This window comes from Lagenorhynchus albirostris, chromosome 17, assembly GCF_949774975.1.
Source record: "Lagenorhynchus albirostris chromosome 17, mLagAlb1.1, whole genome shotgun sequence".
In the NCBI taxonomy this organism is placed as follows: Eukaryota; Metazoa; Chordata; class Mammalia; order Artiodactyla; family Delphinidae; genus Lagenorhynchus; species Lagenorhynchus albirostris.
Genome location: NC_083111.1, coordinates 2,751,507 through 2,771,177, shown reverse-complemented (window position 1 = coordinate 2,771,177; position 19,671 = coordinate 2,751,507). Strand labels below are relative to the sequence as shown.

General features: G+C 45.7%; 1 protein-coding gene across 10 annotated transcripts in view; it reads left to right on the top strand.

Annotated features, from left to right (window-relative positions):
• Positions 1 to 3,149: 3,149 nt before the first annotated feature.
• Positions 3,150 to 19,671, top strand: part of RB1CC1 (RB1 inducible coiled-coil 1) — a 60,560-nt gene continuing 44,038 nt past the window's right edge. For 3 of the 10 annotated variants that reach the window (XM_060127829.1, XM_060127823.1, XM_060127822.1), the window contains exon 1: positions 3,150 to 3,446. In XM_060127829.1, coding sequence (XP_059983812.1) covers positions 3,385 to 3,446 — 62 coding nt within the window. In that variant the 5' untranslated portion in view covers positions 3,150 to 3,384. Of the gene's footprint in view, positions 3,447 to 4,226; positions 4,318 to 7,927; positions 7,945 to 19,671 lie in introns of those variants that run through there. The other 7 variants (XM_060127825.1, XM_060127821.1, XM_060127826.1 and 4 more) reach the window with 5 other exon arrangements.

The following is a 19,671-nucleotide window of genomic DNA, read 5'->3' as shown; positions in this document are numbered from 1 at the left end:
CTGATGTATTTTTGGTTAAAAGATTAATGTCATAAACTTGCCACTACAATGATTTTTGAATGATGCCCTGTCCGAGTTTTTGAGATACTTGAGGGCAGAAATTTTCCACAGTACCTTACCTACTCAACCTTCAACTTGAATATCTGCATAATTTATTACATTCAACATTTTATTAATTGCTAAGTGCCCAGCTCTCTATACAGTTCTAGGAACTTAAAAATGAGTAATTCATAGTTCCTTGTCTTAAAGGTTTCAGATTTAGATGGGGAGCCAACAATTTACGGTTGTGTGATACGAAGCAGAGGTGGTGGAAGGGGGAGTGATCGCTATGTTGTCTAGAAGCTGGCAGCTGGCTGAGGTCCCAGCTCTGTTTTAAAGGATGGCTTTGAAAGATGAACAAGAGTGGAAGAACATCCCTGGATGATGAAACTCAAACCAGGCGTGTGTAAATGTGACAAGTGCCAGGAGATACCCTAGAGGTGGGTTGGGACCTAAGAGATTCTTATGCTAAGAAGCTTAAATTGTATGTAAAACACCAAACAAAATCAGTGAAGGTTGTAGGTGGTTAGAGACAGGATGAGGTTGGTCTTATATTGAGTAAATAACGAAAGATGAGTTGGGTGGTGAGCTGAGGTATCAACTAAAAAAAACTGTAGGGCACTGTCAACAAATGTGAGCGCTCAGCACTGTACAGCATGCATTTGGGGAAACAGCTCCATTAAAGGACTAACATTTCAGCAGGTCAGATAGATGCTGAAAGGTACAAGGATCTAGGGGAACTACGGGCATGTCAGGGAAGACTCCCTGAGAAAGTGACAGTGAAGCTGAGACTTAGAGGAAAAAGAGGTGTTAAAGGCTGGATCTGATCTGAAGTATTTAGGGTGTTTAATAGACTTTTCCTACTCCTCTTACAGACTCAGAAAGAGAACCACTGTCTTTTGCAATCATGGGAAATCTCTCAGAGGACCTAAAATGTTTATCAAATTAACGAAGTAGTGTGATGAGAACAAGATCAAGTCTCTTATCTCCGCGCCCACAGCACCTTATATTTTCATCATTTGCATCCGTATTATAATTACTTGAGAATTTGGAAGAGGTCCAAGTAAAAGAACAGATTTAAGAGCCAAGAGGGAGACACTACAAAGGGAAGGGGGAGAAAAAAAGATTTAAAAATGTAACAGGGCAAATGGTTTAGAAGGTTCAAATTAAGTCTCAGCGTCGCCCATTTAATACAATAATTTGGGGGTCCTTATTAATTCTGCAATTTCAGCAAGAAAAGTACAGTTGGCAAAAATGAGACTGTGGATCGAGGACTTCCTATCAAGAAGCTTGGGTGAGAAGGAACGCTGCATGAGGATTGTTTGTTCTTGTTTTCATTTATTAAGGGAGAGTGCAGAGGGTTTTCAATATCCTTGGTTTGAAGGAAAATGGGACTTACTGAGAACTATTATAGACACACGCAGCATCAGGAAACTGTAACAGTGTTTTCTCTAGATAGCTAGATATATGTCAAAAAACGAACGTTGATACATTTTCACTTATCGCTAGGAAAGGACATGAGGCATATCAACTCTTACTATTTACACTCTGGAGAAGAGGAAGATGAGGATTGAATTAGGTTTTGTTTTGTTTTTTCTCCCAAATAAAGAAGTCGGGCAAGTAACATTTAAAACATTTTATTTAATAGATTATCATTGGCATATTCCAGTCCTGATTTTACACTCTACGGTGTATTTAAGTTGTACTGCCGAACGTCACTGATAACTAAGAGGAAAGTCAAGCACCAATATCTTCTCTAGAGGCCTAATCCTGTGCTCCGCTTGCCAATTTTCTGGCTGAATCCCTTCCGACCACTTACTTTCTTTATGCTGGTTACCACGCTGTGCCTGATAAAATCAGCTCCTTTCTTCATCTTGCCAGTTCACACCTTCCCCCAAGGCATAACAACGGTTTAGCCTCTTAATTTTCAGTTCCCTGCAGTAGTAGCTTGTTGGGGTGGTGTAATAAAACTCCACCCTTAAAAAAAAAAAAAAGTAAAAATCACTCGCCAAAAACAGGACCTCTCCAGGATCGACAGGAGTGTAAACTTAAGAATCAAGTGGTAACACGTCTTAGCCCGTCTCAGCCATAACTTTCAGATACCGGGTCAGCGCGATGGAAACTGAAAATCCGTAATGCTTACCAGCTGTTCGACGTTTTCTTTCAGGTCCTACCATTACAAACGACGGAGCGCAGATTTCACTTGCCCGGAGCGTGTGTTCTGCTTGGGCGCCCTCGAAAAGGGTGCTGACACGCCTCTTTACGCAATCGCAACTCAAAAGCCCTCTAGTGACTCAGCGGTAGCACCTCCAAGCTGTTACTCATACCAGAGATTCCTGGACCCAACAGGAAGCCCAGAAGTCTTACGTATTTACTCTACCTGCAACTCCCGCTCCTCAGACTTGAATACTTGCGCGGTGCGGCTCCATTGCCCGTGACTCACCGTCTTCACAGCATCAGGACCCCCGACACTGCTTTCCTTAGGGGGCTCGTGCTAACCCACTAGAGAGCTCAGGCTCGAGCTGAAAAATGCGGTGGTCGCGGCGCTTTCGACCTCCTCCCCACCGACCCAGCCTTAACTGCCTTCTTTCCCTTCCCTGATCTGAGCCTGTGCCGCCAGCGCCTTCAGGCTTGCCAGGCCCCTGGCCGGCGGCCTGCAGGCCCGGCGGGGAGACACGCAGCCCCCCCTCCCCGGCGCCCCGTCCCCTCACGGCCCCTGGGCCGGTGGCGGGAGCCCAGGGGCCGCGACAGGCCGAGGGGGCCGAGCTCTTCCGCCCGGGTAACCCAGGATTCGGTGGGTCGGAGAGCGCAGGCCCACTCGCTGGAGCGAGAAGGTCAGGCTCACCTTGGGGCAGTCGCGCCCGGACAGCGGCCAGCACCGCCCCGAGCCGCCCAGCGGAGTCTCCCGGGTCACGCGAGGACACCAGGGCCCCGAGCCGGGAAGCACCAACACCAGCACCGGCACCAGGCGGAGCCGGGTCCAACCCTTCCCGGCGGCCCGCCGACTTCCGGACCTGCGCAGAGCTGCCCTGCGCCCGCCGCGCCGCCCCTCCCCCGCCCGCTTCCCGGCGTGCCCTGCGCAGGAAGGGCCGGAGTCGACAATAACAAACCCGCGGCGGCCGTGTCCGCGGCCCTGCTGAGCCCGGCGCTGCCTCGGCTCCCCGTCGCCCGGCCCCTCGGCTCTGACCGGCCGCGGCCCGCCCTCCCCCGGCCCCCGACCCAGAGCCGAGGGGCCTGCCCGTCCCCGCCGCCCAGAGGCGGCGGCCCCGGCCGCGGCGGTTGTGTCGGTTGGCGGCGCCGATGGACGGTTGGTAGCAGCCGCCGAAGACAAGGCGGCGGCGGAAGATGGTGCCGGGAGCCGCGGGCCCTGCTGCTGCCGCCGCCGGCGGAGGAGGAGGCGCTTCCCGGTGAGTGCGGCGTCCTGCCCCTCGGGCGCGGCCCAGGGAGCGGGTCCCCGGGCGGGGGAGGCGGGGGCGGGCGGCTCCGCGGGGGCCTGTGCAGCCCCGGCCTCCCGGTGCCTCCCGCCGGCGTCGGGAGCGCCGGGGCCCAGGGACGCGCCGCCGCCGCCGCCGGGCTGGGCCCCGAGGTGTCAGGCTCGGAGGCCGGACGGGGCGAGGGTCCCAGACGCGGCTCCGTCCCGCCGCGGAGCGCGAGGCTTCCCCGAGGGCACGATGCGGATAAAGTTACTCCCGGGAATGACTCAGCCTCCGCCGCCCCGCGGGCGGGCGCGGGACGAGGCGCGGGTGCGGGTTTCACAGCTTCCGCGGCCGGAGCCGGACGGCCCTCGTGGGGGGTCATCGCCGCCGTGCCTCCCACCGCCTGCCGCGTGCGCTGCGTTTGTTGTAGATGGTTTCGTGCCCGCGTTCCCTCCGTCTGAAGTGTAGTCGCCCCGCGGGGCCCTGGGCAGGCGCAGGTGCCCGCTGTTGATAAAGAGGCGCGTTGCTGCGAGACCCGAAGCCGGGGAAGAGCGTCCGCCAGGCAGGGAGCAATGATTTGGGCCGCAGGAGCAGGGCCTAACCGCCGTTTTGTATAGTTTCTAGGTTTTCGTGTGTGGGTGGTGCTTGTGTGGTTTCTCCCGAGGGTGGGAAGGTGAGCCGCTTAGGAGCAGGGTACTCAGCTTAAGCAGACAGACAGCCTGTTTGATGAAGAATCTCGCCGTTGTATGTCCGTATTTGATATAAGCAGCGCGCTTCCGATCCTGACATTACTATGAGGGGCAGCCAGGGACCACTGAGGAAGGTGGCTGACTCGATCCGTAAGGAGACCCTTGATGGCGAGGTGAAGATCTATTTTTCCTTTCTGTTTTTAATGTTGCAACAATAGAATATGGTCTGGGTGAACACATTTTCTCAGCAACATTTTCGTGTTTAATATTGTGTTTAAAACCTAGAGTTTTAGAAAAGAGATGCTTCCTGTTGATAAACGTTTGTGTTGGTAAATGCCTGTTGATGGACCTCGGACATGGACTCAGACCACGGTTTTAAAAAGTAATTTTATTTCGTCTGTTTGGAACCTTTTATGTTAGTCACAGGATTAGTTTGGGGCCTGATTCTTATATGGTGATGTTGGATGACAGGGAAGGCGAGGAGGCGAAACTCGTCTCTGAGGACAGTGTTTTTCTGGCCCTTGCCAACAAGCACAAGGTCAGAACACATGGCAGATTTGACTCCTAGCAGATGAAATTCATTAAGTCAGAAGGGGCAGAGGGCCCAAGACCTTTGTTTTTGAAAAGCCACACTTTTGAACTTAAAATTTTTATTATGTAAGCTTGAGGAGCTTTTATTTAGCCTCTGATTTTGAGACTGTCTTTAATTGTCATGCATTCAAGCAAATGTTTGAACACCTGCCCTATGCTTTACTTTTCAGCTGTATATAACTCTTCAAAAAAAGTAGTGGGTAGTGAAATTTTCTCATTCAGGTAATGCTGTTCTGTAACCCCAGTTAAGCTTTCTGTGTTCAGAAAATACTGGTTCAGGCAACTCAGGTAAAAATCTAGCAGTCCCTTTCCACGCACACTCATTTAGATGGTTAGTATTTCCTTACCAAGGCAGACCGTTGAACCAGTTACTGCAAGGAATACAGGAATGTGTTCGATATTGTTTTTGCCTTTTATAACGAAAGAAAATTGAAGTCCTGTATACACTTAATTACTATTTAAGCATTAATTGGAAATCTGAAGGAAAGACCCAAGAGAAGTGAGGAAGCTGACTGTGTGACTGTCTGGGGAAAGAAGGAATTGTAAATGCAAAGGCTCTGAGGACCTTGGCATATACGAGGGAAGGGGAGAAGGTTGCTGAGGTGGGCGGGGCGAGCGAGGGGAGCCCAGTAGGAGCGTGTGGTGGTAGCAGAGGCTCCACAGATACTCAGGTTTCGGGGCTCTGAGTAAGGAAGGTAGCGTACTCTAAGCCCCACGTGCAAAGGCACAGAGGTTTGTTCAGTAAACCTGGCAGAGCTGGGAAGCAGCTTGGGCTGAGAGTCATTCCTTTGCTCGTGAAATGTTAAACCCCAACAGGACCCAGTTTTAGCTCCAGCAGCACAAGCAGTGAACAAAAGGAACTTTATATGTAAGCTTTGTATACAAGGTTGTAGGAAATGGTGAAACACCGGAAGTTTTCAGGAAGATAAATTGCAAACGCAGACTGCTCCGAGATGCTGAAGCAGACACTGTGCTGGGGGAGCAGACTGTGGAGTACTTGCCGTCTCTATGTAGTGATGAAAAGGATGCATATTCTCATTATTACATGACTCTGATTCTTCCATATTGGGGACCTAGTAAAGCTAATTTGTCTGTAACCTGGACCCCTTGTGCAGGGCCCTGGGAGGGGGGGCCTTTCTTCCATGGCTCGGTGAAGTTGCTGTTCGGTTAAATCTCTCTGCAGGTATGGGGCTGGAGCGCTGCAAGGGTCCCTTACTCCGTCGGTTAGCGTCTGCTTTCACAGCCGTCCAGTGGGGACCCAGAGGGTTACGCAGTGTCTCCCCGCAACCGCCCCCCTCCCCCAATTTTGCTCTCTGTCGAAATCTCATATTTTATTGGCTTGTAATTACGCTGAGACAAAATAATGGTGACTCCCCCTCCTTTGGTTGCTGGTTCAGGACTATTTATTTGCATCATGTTTTCCTTCATGTGCCTCACATAACTGGTTAGTAACCAGCAGAATATCGAAATGTTAGTCGCATCAGTACAGTACCTGTTCATATTTCCATGGCTGTTTTAGCCATTATACTGCAAATTCCAGATGTGCACATCCTTTTTTGATATTGCTGTATATTTACATATAGTCCTGGTTTAATAGAATGAAACTAATTCAACATTTGCTGTAAAAGATAGTTTTGGTTCCATTTCTTTACTCTTAGGATCTATTATAAATTGAAGCATAGAACTAGAAAATTTTGCTGTAGATACTATTGTGTGAGACTTTAGAGTTAAAAAAAACAATTCATATTTAAAGAAGGTGTCATAAGTCGATATTGGTATTTCAAAATTGTACCACGCACAGCCCTGGATTTAGCATCATCACGATGACACTAATACTGAAAAAACGGTTGTGGCTTCCATGGTTGATATTTGGAGGCCGGAGAGCTATTTTGTAGCAGACTGACTTAAATTCATTTTAATGGTTATTCTGAGAATCTATCAAATGACACATGAAAAATTTTTAAATGTATTAAGGATGAAATCGAATGATACTCTCTATTGGGACTAATTTTTTAGACTGTGTATTTAGTAATATTTCCAATTCCAAATTATCTTTAAGTCATGTGTTTTATGCAGTTTTTATGAGTGTCAGGACATCACGGTGTGTAATACATTTATATGTACTGATATGGAAAGATTCCCGTGATATTATATTATTCAACTCAAACAAATTGCACGTATGCACGATGTTATCTCATTTTTGAGAAACCAAACTGTCCACACATAGACATGTACTTCCTGCACACGTAGGAAAAACCCGAAGCACCTACTCCACACTGCTGAGAGTATTCCTCTTGCCTCCGTTCTTGTCTGTCGTGCTGCCCTTCAGTCAGGTGGCCCGTCTAGTTGCAGGCAAGGCATTCATTTAGGACGCCCTGGGCCTTTATGGAAAGGTTCTCTTTCGGGGAGTGTAAGGAAGATGGCTGACCTACTCTTCTTTCCTTCTTTTTCTCCTTTTCTTTTCTTCTTGGCAGAGAAAGAGGAGGATCAGATGGGAATAAATCTGATCTGGAGAGGTTGAAGCCCAGTTTGCAGTCCCTGGGTAACCCGGACAACTCCATTTGTTGTGAACATAACTAGTTTCATTGGTGTAGCACCCATGGCCCTCACTGAGGTCCACCTGCTGAATTACAGTTTGCAGAATTGCAAATCAGTTTTCCTAATCCTTGTTCTTTATGAAGCTTTTGGTCCACCTTGTCCAGCGTCATCCACATTTCCTGTGTTCTGCTAGACTTGAAAGCAACTTGAGGGTCTTTGTACTCCCAGCACCTGGCATAGTGTCTGGCTTATGTCGGGTGTTCGATAAAAGTAGGGTGAATAATGACTGGCTTTGTTCAGTTTTGGGGGGCAGAGTTGTTGTCTGGGGCTTTCCCCTTGGTCTCCCCAAGTAGGGAAGCTGATTCTGAGTTTTGAATGGATTAGACCGGTTGACAGTAAGCTGGAGTGACTGACCTGATCATGGTGGTGGTACTCTCTCAAAGAGGAAATTACAAATTAATCTCCAATGATAAATGATAGACACTGTCTTTTGTGAGTATGAGAGATGCTTTCTTGTTTTTATGGGCATGAAAGTACAATTGTAAGACCTGTATGTCTGGGAATAAATGCAGCGGAATCAGTATTTTTAAAAATATGTCTCTCCTTTCCCCCTCATTTATAGCTGACTTTATCCCAGGAGGATCCAGAAGAAACAGATGTCCTTTCATGATGTGAGATTATCCCCCCCACCAATAAGATAATTCACACCACTTGACAGTTAGTGAAGAGCTCTGTTAGTTCAAGGCAGGGAAGGGAAGACTGTGGGCCACCTGTGACTAGGGAAGACTTCCCAGAAGGGCTTTTTTAAAAAAATTATTTATTTTATTTATTTTTGGCTGCCTCAGGTCTTAGTTGCAGTGCACGGGCTTCTCTCTAGTTGAGGCCTGCAGATTTTCTCTCGCTGGTTGTGGCACGTGGGCTCTGTAGTTTGCGGCACGCGGGCTCAGTGGTTGTGACACAGTGGGCTTAGTTGCCCCGCGGCATGTGGGATCTTTGTTACCAGGGATCGAACCCGCGTCCTCTGCATTGCAAGGTGGATTTTTTTTTTACCACGGGACCACCAGGGAAGTACCCAGAAGGGCTTTTGATCACAGTTGGATGAATAAAGTTCAGATGAGACGAAATGGGGGCGAGTTATTTTATCTGGTGAGACTATGTATAGATAAAGTGAGAGTGTGGGTTTCGTGTAGGAGAGTAGCTGGAGAGACTTTTAAGAAAGACAAACTGGGGTTGATTATGAAGTCCTAGAATGTTGAAGATTACTTAAAATTACAATTGGCACCATTTTAGGAGCTTTTATTATATTCCTTACACCATAATCTGAAATGCATTATTGCTGTCCCTCTCATACACTCTGCAGAAGGTATGATTTCAGTTCATAAACTGGTGTGAAGAGGCGCACTGAGCGTGGGAGAGCTGCTACTCAGGTGGCTCTTGCCGTTTTCCTGCGAATCTAGCTTTAGGCCAGAGCTGTGGCTTCACACGTTTGACGGGGCAGGCAGAAGATGAAGTTCAGGGAGACGGTCTGTGTACACAACCGGGTCCTGCACCCAGGTCACAGACGGCGGGGCACGGTGGGCCGCTGGCATGCCAGCTGCCTTGGCAACAGTGAGGCTCCGGGGCGGAGGGGCGAGGCGGCGTTGCCCGCCCGCAGTGTTGTAAGTGGAGGGCGTGTTCAGGAAGGGCTGGAGCCGGATGAGGAGAGCTTCCAGGCACTGAAAGAAGGGTTATGTCGTTGGAGAATGAGGGGTTCGATTATAAAGGGGAAGAGGGATAGGATTTAGACAGAAATAACTGAAGTCTTGGGTAGCAGGAGAACCATCGTTTTGTTCGCAAAAGAACTTAGGGAATAGCTTTAAAGGAAAAGCCCTGAGTTGAAATGTAGACGTGTTGAGTTTGAGGAACAGTGTGGTTTCTGACTGGAGACAGCAGCGGCCAGGCGCTGGTCCTGAGCTGAGGACAGAGGTCTGGGAGAGTTAACTGTCTTGCACTCGGTTTGCATAACCCTCCTGTGTATGTGTAGATTCTTCTCTGCATTCTCACAACCTGTGAGTTGGGGAGTCTCCTTCCTTTTTGTATCAGAACAATTCAGGTTAGTTGAGGTCCATCGGCATCACACACTCGATAGTGGGGGCGGGACTTGCATGTAGGTCTTCTGACTCGTGATCTCACGTTCTTTTCACAGTTCTCTTCTCCCTCTTATGTGCACATCAAGACAGTGAATGAAACTTGAATGGCCATCTAGGGAAGTGTGCAAAGTAAGCGGGGTGAGTCCCCCTGGGGCCCCGATTGGGGGCCAGCCTGGGACCAGCAGGTGGGGAGGGTTGTCTTGTCTCTTAGCTGGACCAGCTCTTATAGGGCAGTATCTTCAGGTCCTTTATTTCTTTGGAACGTGTAGAGTGTTGTCTTTTTTTCTTTTTCGAAATGGAAGCAAGTATTTTTAACCTCAGATTATAAATGTGATTTTAAAGACACCAGAGAGCGTGAAAGTCCTGCATCCAGAGATAGCCTTTGTTAAAAACATTGATGTTAAGTTGTTCCAAACTTTTTTTTTTTTTTTGGTGGTACGCAGGCCTCTCACTGTTGTGGCCTCTCCCATTGCGGAGCACAGGCTCCGGATGAACAGGCTCAGCGGCCATGGCTCACGGGCCCAGCCGCTCCGCGGCATGTGGGATCCTCCCGGACTGGGGCACGAACCCGTGTCCCCTGCATCAGCAGGCGGACTCTCAACCACTGCGCCACCAGGGAAGCCCATGTTCCAAACTTTTTTAATGCTTGTGTCTGCGTATATACCCCTCAGTATTAGTTAATAAAATAAAAATAAAATCCACAAACAGAATCACATGATATGTTCTGTAACTTGCCTTCTGTAACTAAATGATAAATATATCATTAATCGATGGGTCTAGATCTAATGAACATTTTAAAATGTCTGAGTAATGTCACATTACATAGTTGAACTGTAGTTTATTTGACCGGCACCTATGGCAGTCATTGTTGTGATGTTTCATTGTTAATAACGCTGTAATGGAAATCATTGAATATATACCTTTGTACACTTGCCTGGTTATCTGCTTCCGATACCTTTCAAGAAGTGGAATTTCTGGTTCGCACATTTTAAATTTTGGTGCATATTGCCCGATGAAATCTCCCTAAAAGGTATACCAGTTTATATTGTCAGAACCATGCCAGTGTGCTCGCTGTTACCTGTCAGCAGTTTTATGCATTAATCATTAATAGGAATCGGAAGTGTAAAAATGGTATTTAAATAGACTTTGTTTTTCTGCATGCTGTGGATAGCCATTTAGTATAATACTTTGTTTGAACAGTTTTTACTTTCTCTCAATTTGGATTTCTCCTATTGTGTATGTGTGTGTATGTGTTTAAAGATACGTTTGAATCTCTTCTGTTCCATGTGTTATCTATTAATGGACCAGAATCCTAGTTTTAATTGCTGTTATAGTATGTCTGATGTGTTTTGATCAATGTTCTTTCCTACAGTGTCTCAATATATGTACAGCAGGCTGGTAAGTTGTATTCTCAACCGACAAACTAAAGACAGTGTTTATGCAAAGGGCCACATAATGTCAAGAAAATTTTGTGTCAGTGGTTGAGTTACTAATCATTTGATTTTTTTTAAATCTAATATTGGCTTATTTTCTTTCTTTTTTAAAAAAATTTATTTTTATTTTTGGCTGCATTGGGTCTTTGTTGCTGCGTGTGGACTTTCTCTAGTTGCGGCGAGCGAGGGCTACTTTTCGTTGCGGTGTGCGGGCTTCTACTGCGGTGGCTTCTCGTTGTGGAGCACGGGCTGTAGGTGCGTGGGCTTCAGTAGTTGTGGCACATGGGCTCAGTAGTTGTGGCACGTGGGTTCAGTAGTTGTGGCTCGCGGGCTATAGCCCGCAGGCTCAGTAGTTGTGGCGCACGGGCTTAGTTGCTCCGCGGCATGTGGGATCTTCCCGGACCAGGGATTGAACCCGTGTCCCCTGCATTGGCAGGCAGATTCTTAGCCACTGTGCCACCAGGGAAGCCCCTGACCCTTTGGTTTTAATTTAGAATTGCGTTGTGTTAACTTGTGTAATACTGAGTATGATTTCATCTTGTAGAAATTAAGAAAAAGCTTATATAAAAAGACATGGCAAATTTTAGAAAATCTTGACGGGTGGAAAGTAATGTTACATTAGGAACTAAGCTTATATTTTATATGAGGCACGTAAAGTTAGTTTGTAATTCCTTCAGCAGCAGTTGGCTTCTGTGCTGGTACTTTATAATTAATTGCATGTAAGGAAGGATGTCTTTGACCTTTTTGCTTAAAAATGGAGGCAATGAAATGATAGGAGCCAGGGCACAAAAGGTGAAGCTTATTCCTCCCTGTTCAGGAGGTCAGCGGAAACGGTGTGCAGCTTCATGTAGCGAGCTGTAGAAAGGCGATGCTGGAATGTTAGTCCGAGGAACTTAGATGATTGCGTAGATGTTATCAGGCGTTTTTAGTTTGGGGAGAAGTACAGTGACATTAAAGTGAGACTAAGATTGCGTAGTTGGTGATGTCCTCCAGGATGGCTTTGACATGACTGCTGCAGGTAGAAGGAGCTGAGCTAGGCTGTTGGCCCAGGTGTGCAGTAGCAGTGCTGAGTTAGATCGCTTCCTGGGAGTAAAATGGACAGAGGGGCGCACAGACTTGGGGCTGATAGGTCTGTGCCAGGGAGTACTTCTTCGCATAAGACATGTTAAACCAAACTGATCACCACTGGTAAAAACAAAGAGGTGGGTAGGAGGGGTAGTTAATAAAGAGAAGGATATGTTTAAGGTAGAGGTGATTATTACTGTTTTGTGTTTTTATTAAGGAACCTTGGAATATGTTGGCTGCTAAAGAAACTACCAAAAATTAGCTACTTGGATGTGATCTCTCTCAGTTACTATTTGAACTCTGCTTTGCTAGTAGTGGAATTTTTGTTCGTGAGGACCTATTCATTCAAAAGATAATCTTGAGTACTTTGTGTTATGTCACAAGATATTTCCTGTCCCTAGGCAGCATTTTGGAGTATTTACTGTGGAGTTGGCAGTGTGCTGAATATGCTCTTTTGTGGGCATTATTTTATTTGTTTTCTACAAAAGCAGTATGAGGCAGGTATTGCTAATATCCCTACTTTACAGGTTAGGAAATAGAAATTCAGATGGATGTGTACTGATGAGGACATTGGGTTTTTTTTTGTTTTTAACTCTGTTTACTTGACAGTGAAGCCATGTGGCTCATGGATTGGCTGGAGAAGATGTAACTCAGTAAAATTTTATAACTTTGATTTAGATTAAACAAAATTGGTCTTTATATAGGTCTTATGACATTTCTTTTAAAATAATTTGAAATATTAGCATGAGTAAATATATTTTGTTCATTCTGTTACCCTTTTAGAACATTTAATTTTATAACCCATACTTTGCAGTTAGAATCTGACCAGAGCTTTTATTTTGCTCACATACAGATTCCTATTTCCATTCCCTTATTATTGTGTCCAGTCTGCAGATTATGAAAAAAATAAAATTAAATGTAGAAATAAAATCTTTCCTCTACCAAACAAACTTAGCTTGCTGTGAAGCCGTGACATGACCACCTAAAAATTAGTCATACAAGGTTGAAGTTACAGCTCAAGATAGAAATAGATTGTTTTAAAGGACTTTAGTCTTAGAGGAGCTAAGGTAAAGGAGAGAGAACTTGAGATCAGGCAACTTTATGAGGAAATGCAAGTGGTGGAAAAGCAGGGGTCTCTGTGATATGCCTTGGCTTGGACTGGGACAGCGTGCTTGTGTGAGTCAGGGGACATCTTTCTCGTTTACTGTTTATTTCACATCTGGCTCTTTGAATTGTTAGTTACATCTTGCTTGTTACCCCTGCAAGATGGTATACCCTTCAGGACAGAGACTCAATTTTGTCTGTTTCCATGTAAGCAAAATTTACCTTATAGAACCTCCCTGGAGTAGGTCGGTACTGTGGGTGTCGTCCAGGGCGTCTTTCCTCTCAGGGCAGTGACAGGTTTGGGGAACTCTTAGCTCAGCAGTAATTTCATTTTTCCTGTCTGCAGTTTGAGAATAAGAAAGCCTGGACTGGCCTTTATGCTGTATATGGGTCAGGTGTTGGTGCACAATGCAGGTTTGGTCTGTGTGTTTCTGTATATTTATGCTCACTTGTAGGAAGTTAGGATTTTCATTTCACTGGCAGTTGTTACTGTTCCTTTTAGGTAGTGAAGCATAATATTTATGCCTTTCCGTGGACACAGTGGCCAAAGAGTCCCTCTGTACAGGCATTATTTGTATATTTTGCTCATTTTCATGGATTGGCTGCGAATATGATATGCTGAGAGCTGATAGGAGATGCTGGGTCCAGACTTACTTGAAAGTGGGATGAAGACTGCCTTGGAGAAATTATGGAAAAGAAAATTTCTTAGCTCTGTCTTACCACAGTGAAAGGCTGCTCCAAAAGTGTTTCAGTGACTTGTATCCATCAACATGAGAAAGGATGACCAAAAGGTGTGGGAGGAATTAAGTTTTTGTCCAGCATGAACGGTGGGAGATCAGGTTCATAATTTCTGGTGTGCGTGTAACCCTTGCACAGGCATATGTAAGTGTCATTTTGTTCAGTAGTTATCTCATGGCCAATCTTGCTTCACCCCTTGCTTCACCCCTTCACCCCTCACTTCCCCTTGTCTCACTACTTTGATCTTGTAAATTTTGAAGAACAGATATGCCCCCGATAGCTCTGCAAGGAAGATATTATCTCTGCTTTTGAGATGAGAGAGGTGTGTGTTTATTAAAGTTTTACTTACCTATCCCAGGAACACCGGTTGCTTTTCAGGAAGGTCATAATTATTTATAGTAGATTCCCACCTATAATATATGAATGCTGAATGTCTTTAATGATTACCAGTATTTTGCCAATCTTATCTATCCCCCTGTCTAGCTAAACTCTCCCCTCCCTCCCTCTCTTCCTTCTTAAATTTGCTTTTGCTAGACTATTTTAGAACATTTCAAATATCATTTTACACATGAATTTTTTTAGAACTAATTATTTTTTACAACTATTATTTTATAACCAAAATGCTGTTATCATCCAAAAAGAGGAATCGTATTATATAGATTTTTTTTTTTAGTTAATTAATTAATGTATTTATTTTTTGTCTTCGCTGGGTCTTCGTTGCTGCCCACCGGCTTTCTCTAGTTGCGGCGAGCGGGGGCTGCTCTTCCTTGGCGGTGCGCGGGCTTCTCACTGCGGTGGCTTCTCTTGTTGCGGAGCACGGGCTCTAGGCGCATTGGCTTCAGTAGCTGTGGCGCACGTGTTTAGCTGCTCCGCGGCATATGGGATCTTCCCAGACCAGGGCTGGAACCCGTGTCCCCTGCATTGGCAGGCGGATTCTTAACCACTGCACCACCAGGGAAGCCCTGTGCGGTGGTTTAGTCGAATCTGGACTTAGATGGAGTGGTCCTCACAAGACCGTTCTCACTTGGGATACCAGCCACAGGTTTGGTGGTGCCCAGGACCACCCTCACTTCGGACCAGCTGACTGCAAAGTTTGGCGTTCCCCAGGCTCACAGAATTCAGGAAAGTGCTGTGCTTATGATTACAGTTCTATTATAGTGAAAGGATACACATTAAGATGAAAAGCAGACAGAGGCAGATCCGCACGGAGGGGAGTCTGGAAGGGTTCCAGGCGCTGAGCTCTGGTGGTGCCCACCACGGGGTCGAGGGAGGCTCCGTGCTGCCCTCTCTGCCGCAGCACAGAGTATGGCGCCCTGGGGCTTACCCGAGTTGTTGGGCAGAGTTGTAACTGAGGCTTCATCACCTAGCGTCCCGTGGCTGGCCTGTAGTCTCTGGCTGCTCCTGGAGGCCAGACACACATCTTCATTCCCCATTTCCTCTGGGGATTGGGACTGATGCCGTGTTTCCCAGCTGTACGCACAGTTGAAGGAATAAAACAGAAAAGAGCTAGCGTAGATGTTGGAATTGCTTTTACTTAAAAATAATGTGCTTTTTTTTCTTCTTCTTACGCTGTTCTTTCTGAAAGTAGATATCATGGAGTTTGTGTTTAGATATAAAATTTTCATGTTGCCCACTAAGATGTAAGCTTTATGAGAGAAGGCAATTTTATTATATTGTTTTCTCTTTATTCCCAAAGCCAAGAAAATGCCTAGGATGTACTAGAGTCTCAGGTGAATTTTTATTGAATGAATGTTATTCATTGACCTGGGTTCAAGGCCCTGGAACGTGTATTTACTAAGTTTCTGCCTTCGGCAAGTTGAGGAAACTCTGAGTCTTTTTGTTCATCTGCAGAGGGGGACGGTAATACTATAGGTATCTTACGTGTTGTGAAAAGTGAGTGAAGTGATGCTGAGCATGATGACCGCATATGGTGCACCCCCCGTAAGCACCAGCAATGATGATTTCAGGTGCCGCAGACCCTCAGTGCCGTGGACCCCGGGAATGATGACTGACCTCGCCAGCTGGGTTTTCCGCACATGTTCAGGGGAGGCCCTTGGTGCGGGCTGACGGTGAGAGTGCGGAGTGAAGATTCGGAAGGGGGCTCTGGTTCACGCTGCCGGTTTGATGGCTGTAAACCATAGTCAGGGGATGAAAACATGGGACATCCTATCGGGGTGGGTGGGCTTCGGAGCTGTTGAAATGAGCTGAATGCGCAGTGATGGGGTCAAGTGTGCCGATACAGTGGAGTGGAGTTCTGCTGAGTTCTAGAGCCACTGACATCAGCACTGTCCTTGAAATTGGTACCTTGTTCATCAGGTGTGCAGACAGACTCAGCCTCAGATAAGTTTTGTTCAGGTTTTTGTCGGTGTTGTGAATGACTGCGGGTCACAGGTTGAGCTGCGGCTTTGGGCAGGCGCCCAAAGAAGACTGGTGTTTGTTTGAAGGACACAGGAGCTGCTGCAGCTTGTCAGTTTCTCTCATTTGCTGCAGGTGTTGTGGAGGAGGGCGGCGACACTGAGGTCGGTCGCTAATCTCTGATGCTCCTGATTGACTGAGAGTGAGGTCGTGAAAAGGAAAAGGAAAGATGGAGTGTTCCAGATTGAAGGAGATTAAATAGATTTTACAGCTAAATGCCGCACATGGTCCTGAGTTGGATCCTGTATTGGGAGAAAAAACTTTAAAGAATATTATTGGGGCAGTAGTTTGAATATTGTCTGTGGATTAGATAAACAGTAGTGATCAGTGATTTGATAAATGTACTTTGATTATGTACAAGAAAATCCTTGCTGTTAGGAAATACACATTCTGAAATATTTATGGATAAAGAGACATTCTATTCTGTCTTCAGATTACTCTCATAGTTCAGAAAAAATATATCTAATATTTATATGTATCTAAAGAGAGAGAGGAAGAAAGAAAGAAAAAAAAATATATCTAATATTTATAAAAAAATATATCTAAAAAATATATCTAATATTTATATGTATCTAAAGAGAGAGAGGAAGAAAGAAAGAAAACCATGCACGTAGCGTGAACTGGTCCAAATGGTAAAGCAGTGGAGCACAGTGGGTGAATCTGGGCAAAGGGCAGAAGGGAGTTTTTTGTACTATTTTTGTTACCTTTTTTCTTATGTGTGAAACTATATCAAAACAAAAAAGGTAAATAATATTGAAAAGGAAACAAAGAAAGAAAACTTAGAATAATATAGTGATTATTATAAAGACTTTGTGTTTAGTCTCAGAGAAATGCTGTGTCTTCCTGTAGTGCTTTCCCCACCTTCCCAGGACGGGCTTCCTCTTACCCCCTGCAACCCTGTCTAAATGGACCCACCCAGAGGCCTGCTGCCGTCACCCCAACCTAAAGTAGGTCCTCCTTCCTGCCCACTCTTCGTTCATTGTAATCATCACAACTTACATCATGTTTGCTTTCTTCTTGTTTGATGCCTTCTTCTCCCTCAAGATGGTGGACTCCATCAGGGCAAAGACCATATCTGTTCTGTTCACAGAATTCCCAGTCCTGGCGCCTAAGTTCATAGGCATTGGGTGGATTTGGATGAATGAATGAGTGAATGAGTGAGTGAATGAATGAATCATCTGCGCCACCAGTGTTGTTATACTTCTGTTTTAGTCACATACTTCAGCTGTATAATCTGTCGTGAAACAAGATGGCTCCTCTTCACCTGTAAGATAAAGTTTGTGCATTCGCTGACATTTTTTAACTAATTCGCCCTTTTATCCATGAAATCTTCATTGACTGCAGTCATGTGATGCCCTGCTTATCTCTAGTTTCCTCTCTTGATAACAGCTCAGGTCTGCATCCTTTCCCTAGGGATGCACCCTCTCGCTACTCTTTTCTTGTCAATCTGAGTGCCTTTCCTGTTTCCCTATCACTCTACATACTTCTTAGACAGTATTGCGATTATGGTCGTTCTGCTTACTTTTCCTGGCGGCAGATGTTACATTTTTTTTCATTGTTTCTGTATCTTCAATGCTCAGCCCTTGAATGTACAGAATCTACAGAATCTAATGTTGGGTACGTTTCTCGAGTGCTTGTCTTAGGCATTGCGTTGGATGTTTATATATATATCGTGTTGCTTAATTTTTAAGCTCACTGGATAAGATGAGTTTCCATTTTTTCTGGTAATTGAGGTTCACAGAAGTTCTGGGACTGTGCTGGTCTTATTTACTGTTACATCCCACGTCTAACATAGTGCATGGTACGTAGTAGGCAACCTATGCATGAATAAAGTCAAACTCACAAATAATCAGAGACAGGGTTTACATGTAAAATAATGAAATACTATTAGCAAGCATTTGAAAATAGTGTGATGGCAAGGGTACAGCGACCTTGCTGACTGGGTGCATTGCCTGAGGAGTATAAATTGGTAAGAGAAGCAAGCCTAACAGCCTTGAAATTTTGGATGCTTTGACCCAGCAGTTCTACTTCTAGGATTGACTTCATGGGAATGATCCTAAGCATAAGAACAAATGTGTACCTGTGAGATTAAAAAGCAAACACCTGGAGATAGATAGTAAATAGACTGTGGTGAATTCACAGGTTGGAATGCTTTTTGGCCATCAATATTGATGTTTATGAAGTATTTGTAATGGTGTGGAAGGATGATTATTAAGTGATGGACAAGTAATTTAGAGAAGTCAAGATAGTCTGGATAATGTTCTGGTATGAAATTCTCATTTAAACTTTCAGTGATTTTTCACATGTTTTTCTCTCACACTACAAGCCCCACAGGGGTGGGCAGGGGACCGTGCTTATTACTACCCAGAGACCCAGCTCTGCTGCTTGGGATGCCCTGATAATCAGCTCTTTAATTATCACTTCAGTCTGTTGGCTTCCTAGTCACTTTCCTTTATTCATTAAAAGATTTGGTTCTACTGTAGTGTAACAGGAGCATATCTCTTCGTGTAAATTAGGTATCTGTTTAGTTGGGCTGAGCCGCTGGGGTTGCATTTGTAGAGTAGTTGCATCACCCATAATCGGTAGTGGAGCGAGTGTGTTGGTGGTGGGTGAAGTGCAGCCTTACTTATCCTTGGTGGAGATAAAGAACCTGTGGTCAGTGCCACGCATGTGACTTCTTGGCAGTCTTCATAATGAAATCCTTTACTGGTGTAAGATTAATCATTCATTTTATTGAGAAAGTATTTTAGAGCTAGTTCCCAGGAATACAGGGTCCTTGCTTTAAAGAAGCTTGCCGTTCAGTAGAGGAGAGAACTCTGTAAAGAAACATCACAATATACGCAGCGTAGAAGCGCACGTGGAGTACATAGTCAGCACAGCTAATGGCAGCATTGTGTGATTGACTCGGTGAAAGACTGTGTGTGCAGGGCCGGAGGAGCAGGGGGAGGGTGATCACAGCAGACCAAGGAAGGAGGCTCTAGGCTGGGGAACAGCCCTCACGAAGGCTCAGAGACTTGAAAGGGCTAGTTTTGTTCAGGAAGGTAGGCAGGGTGGTATCTGGGAGTGACAAGCTGGGGAGGGGTGGGAAGCGGTGGGGAGGCTGCGGGTGGAGAGGAAGAAGCCACGCAGCGTCTGCTGTTTTCCTGGGTGTTATCATTATGGTTAGAGACCCGAGAAGACGGAATTGGACTGTCTGGGTTTGAGTCCTCACTCATTACCCTGTGACATTACTGAAGCCCGTAATTCTTAGTTTCCTTGTCTATAAAGTGAAGATGATGATAGTATCTACTGTAAAGGATTCTTGTGAGGATCCAATGAAAACGTTTCATTTAGTAAAGCGTTTAGAGCAGTCGCCGGGGACATAGTAAATACTGGTAAACGGTGCCGCTGCTGTTAAGGTCATCCTGACCCTGGTTGGTGTCCCGGAGCAGAAGCACCTGACCACCCGGGTTGAGAATGGCCTCCCTGAGGGCGGTGGGAGGGTATATGCGGGGGTGGGGTCAAGGAGGTGGGG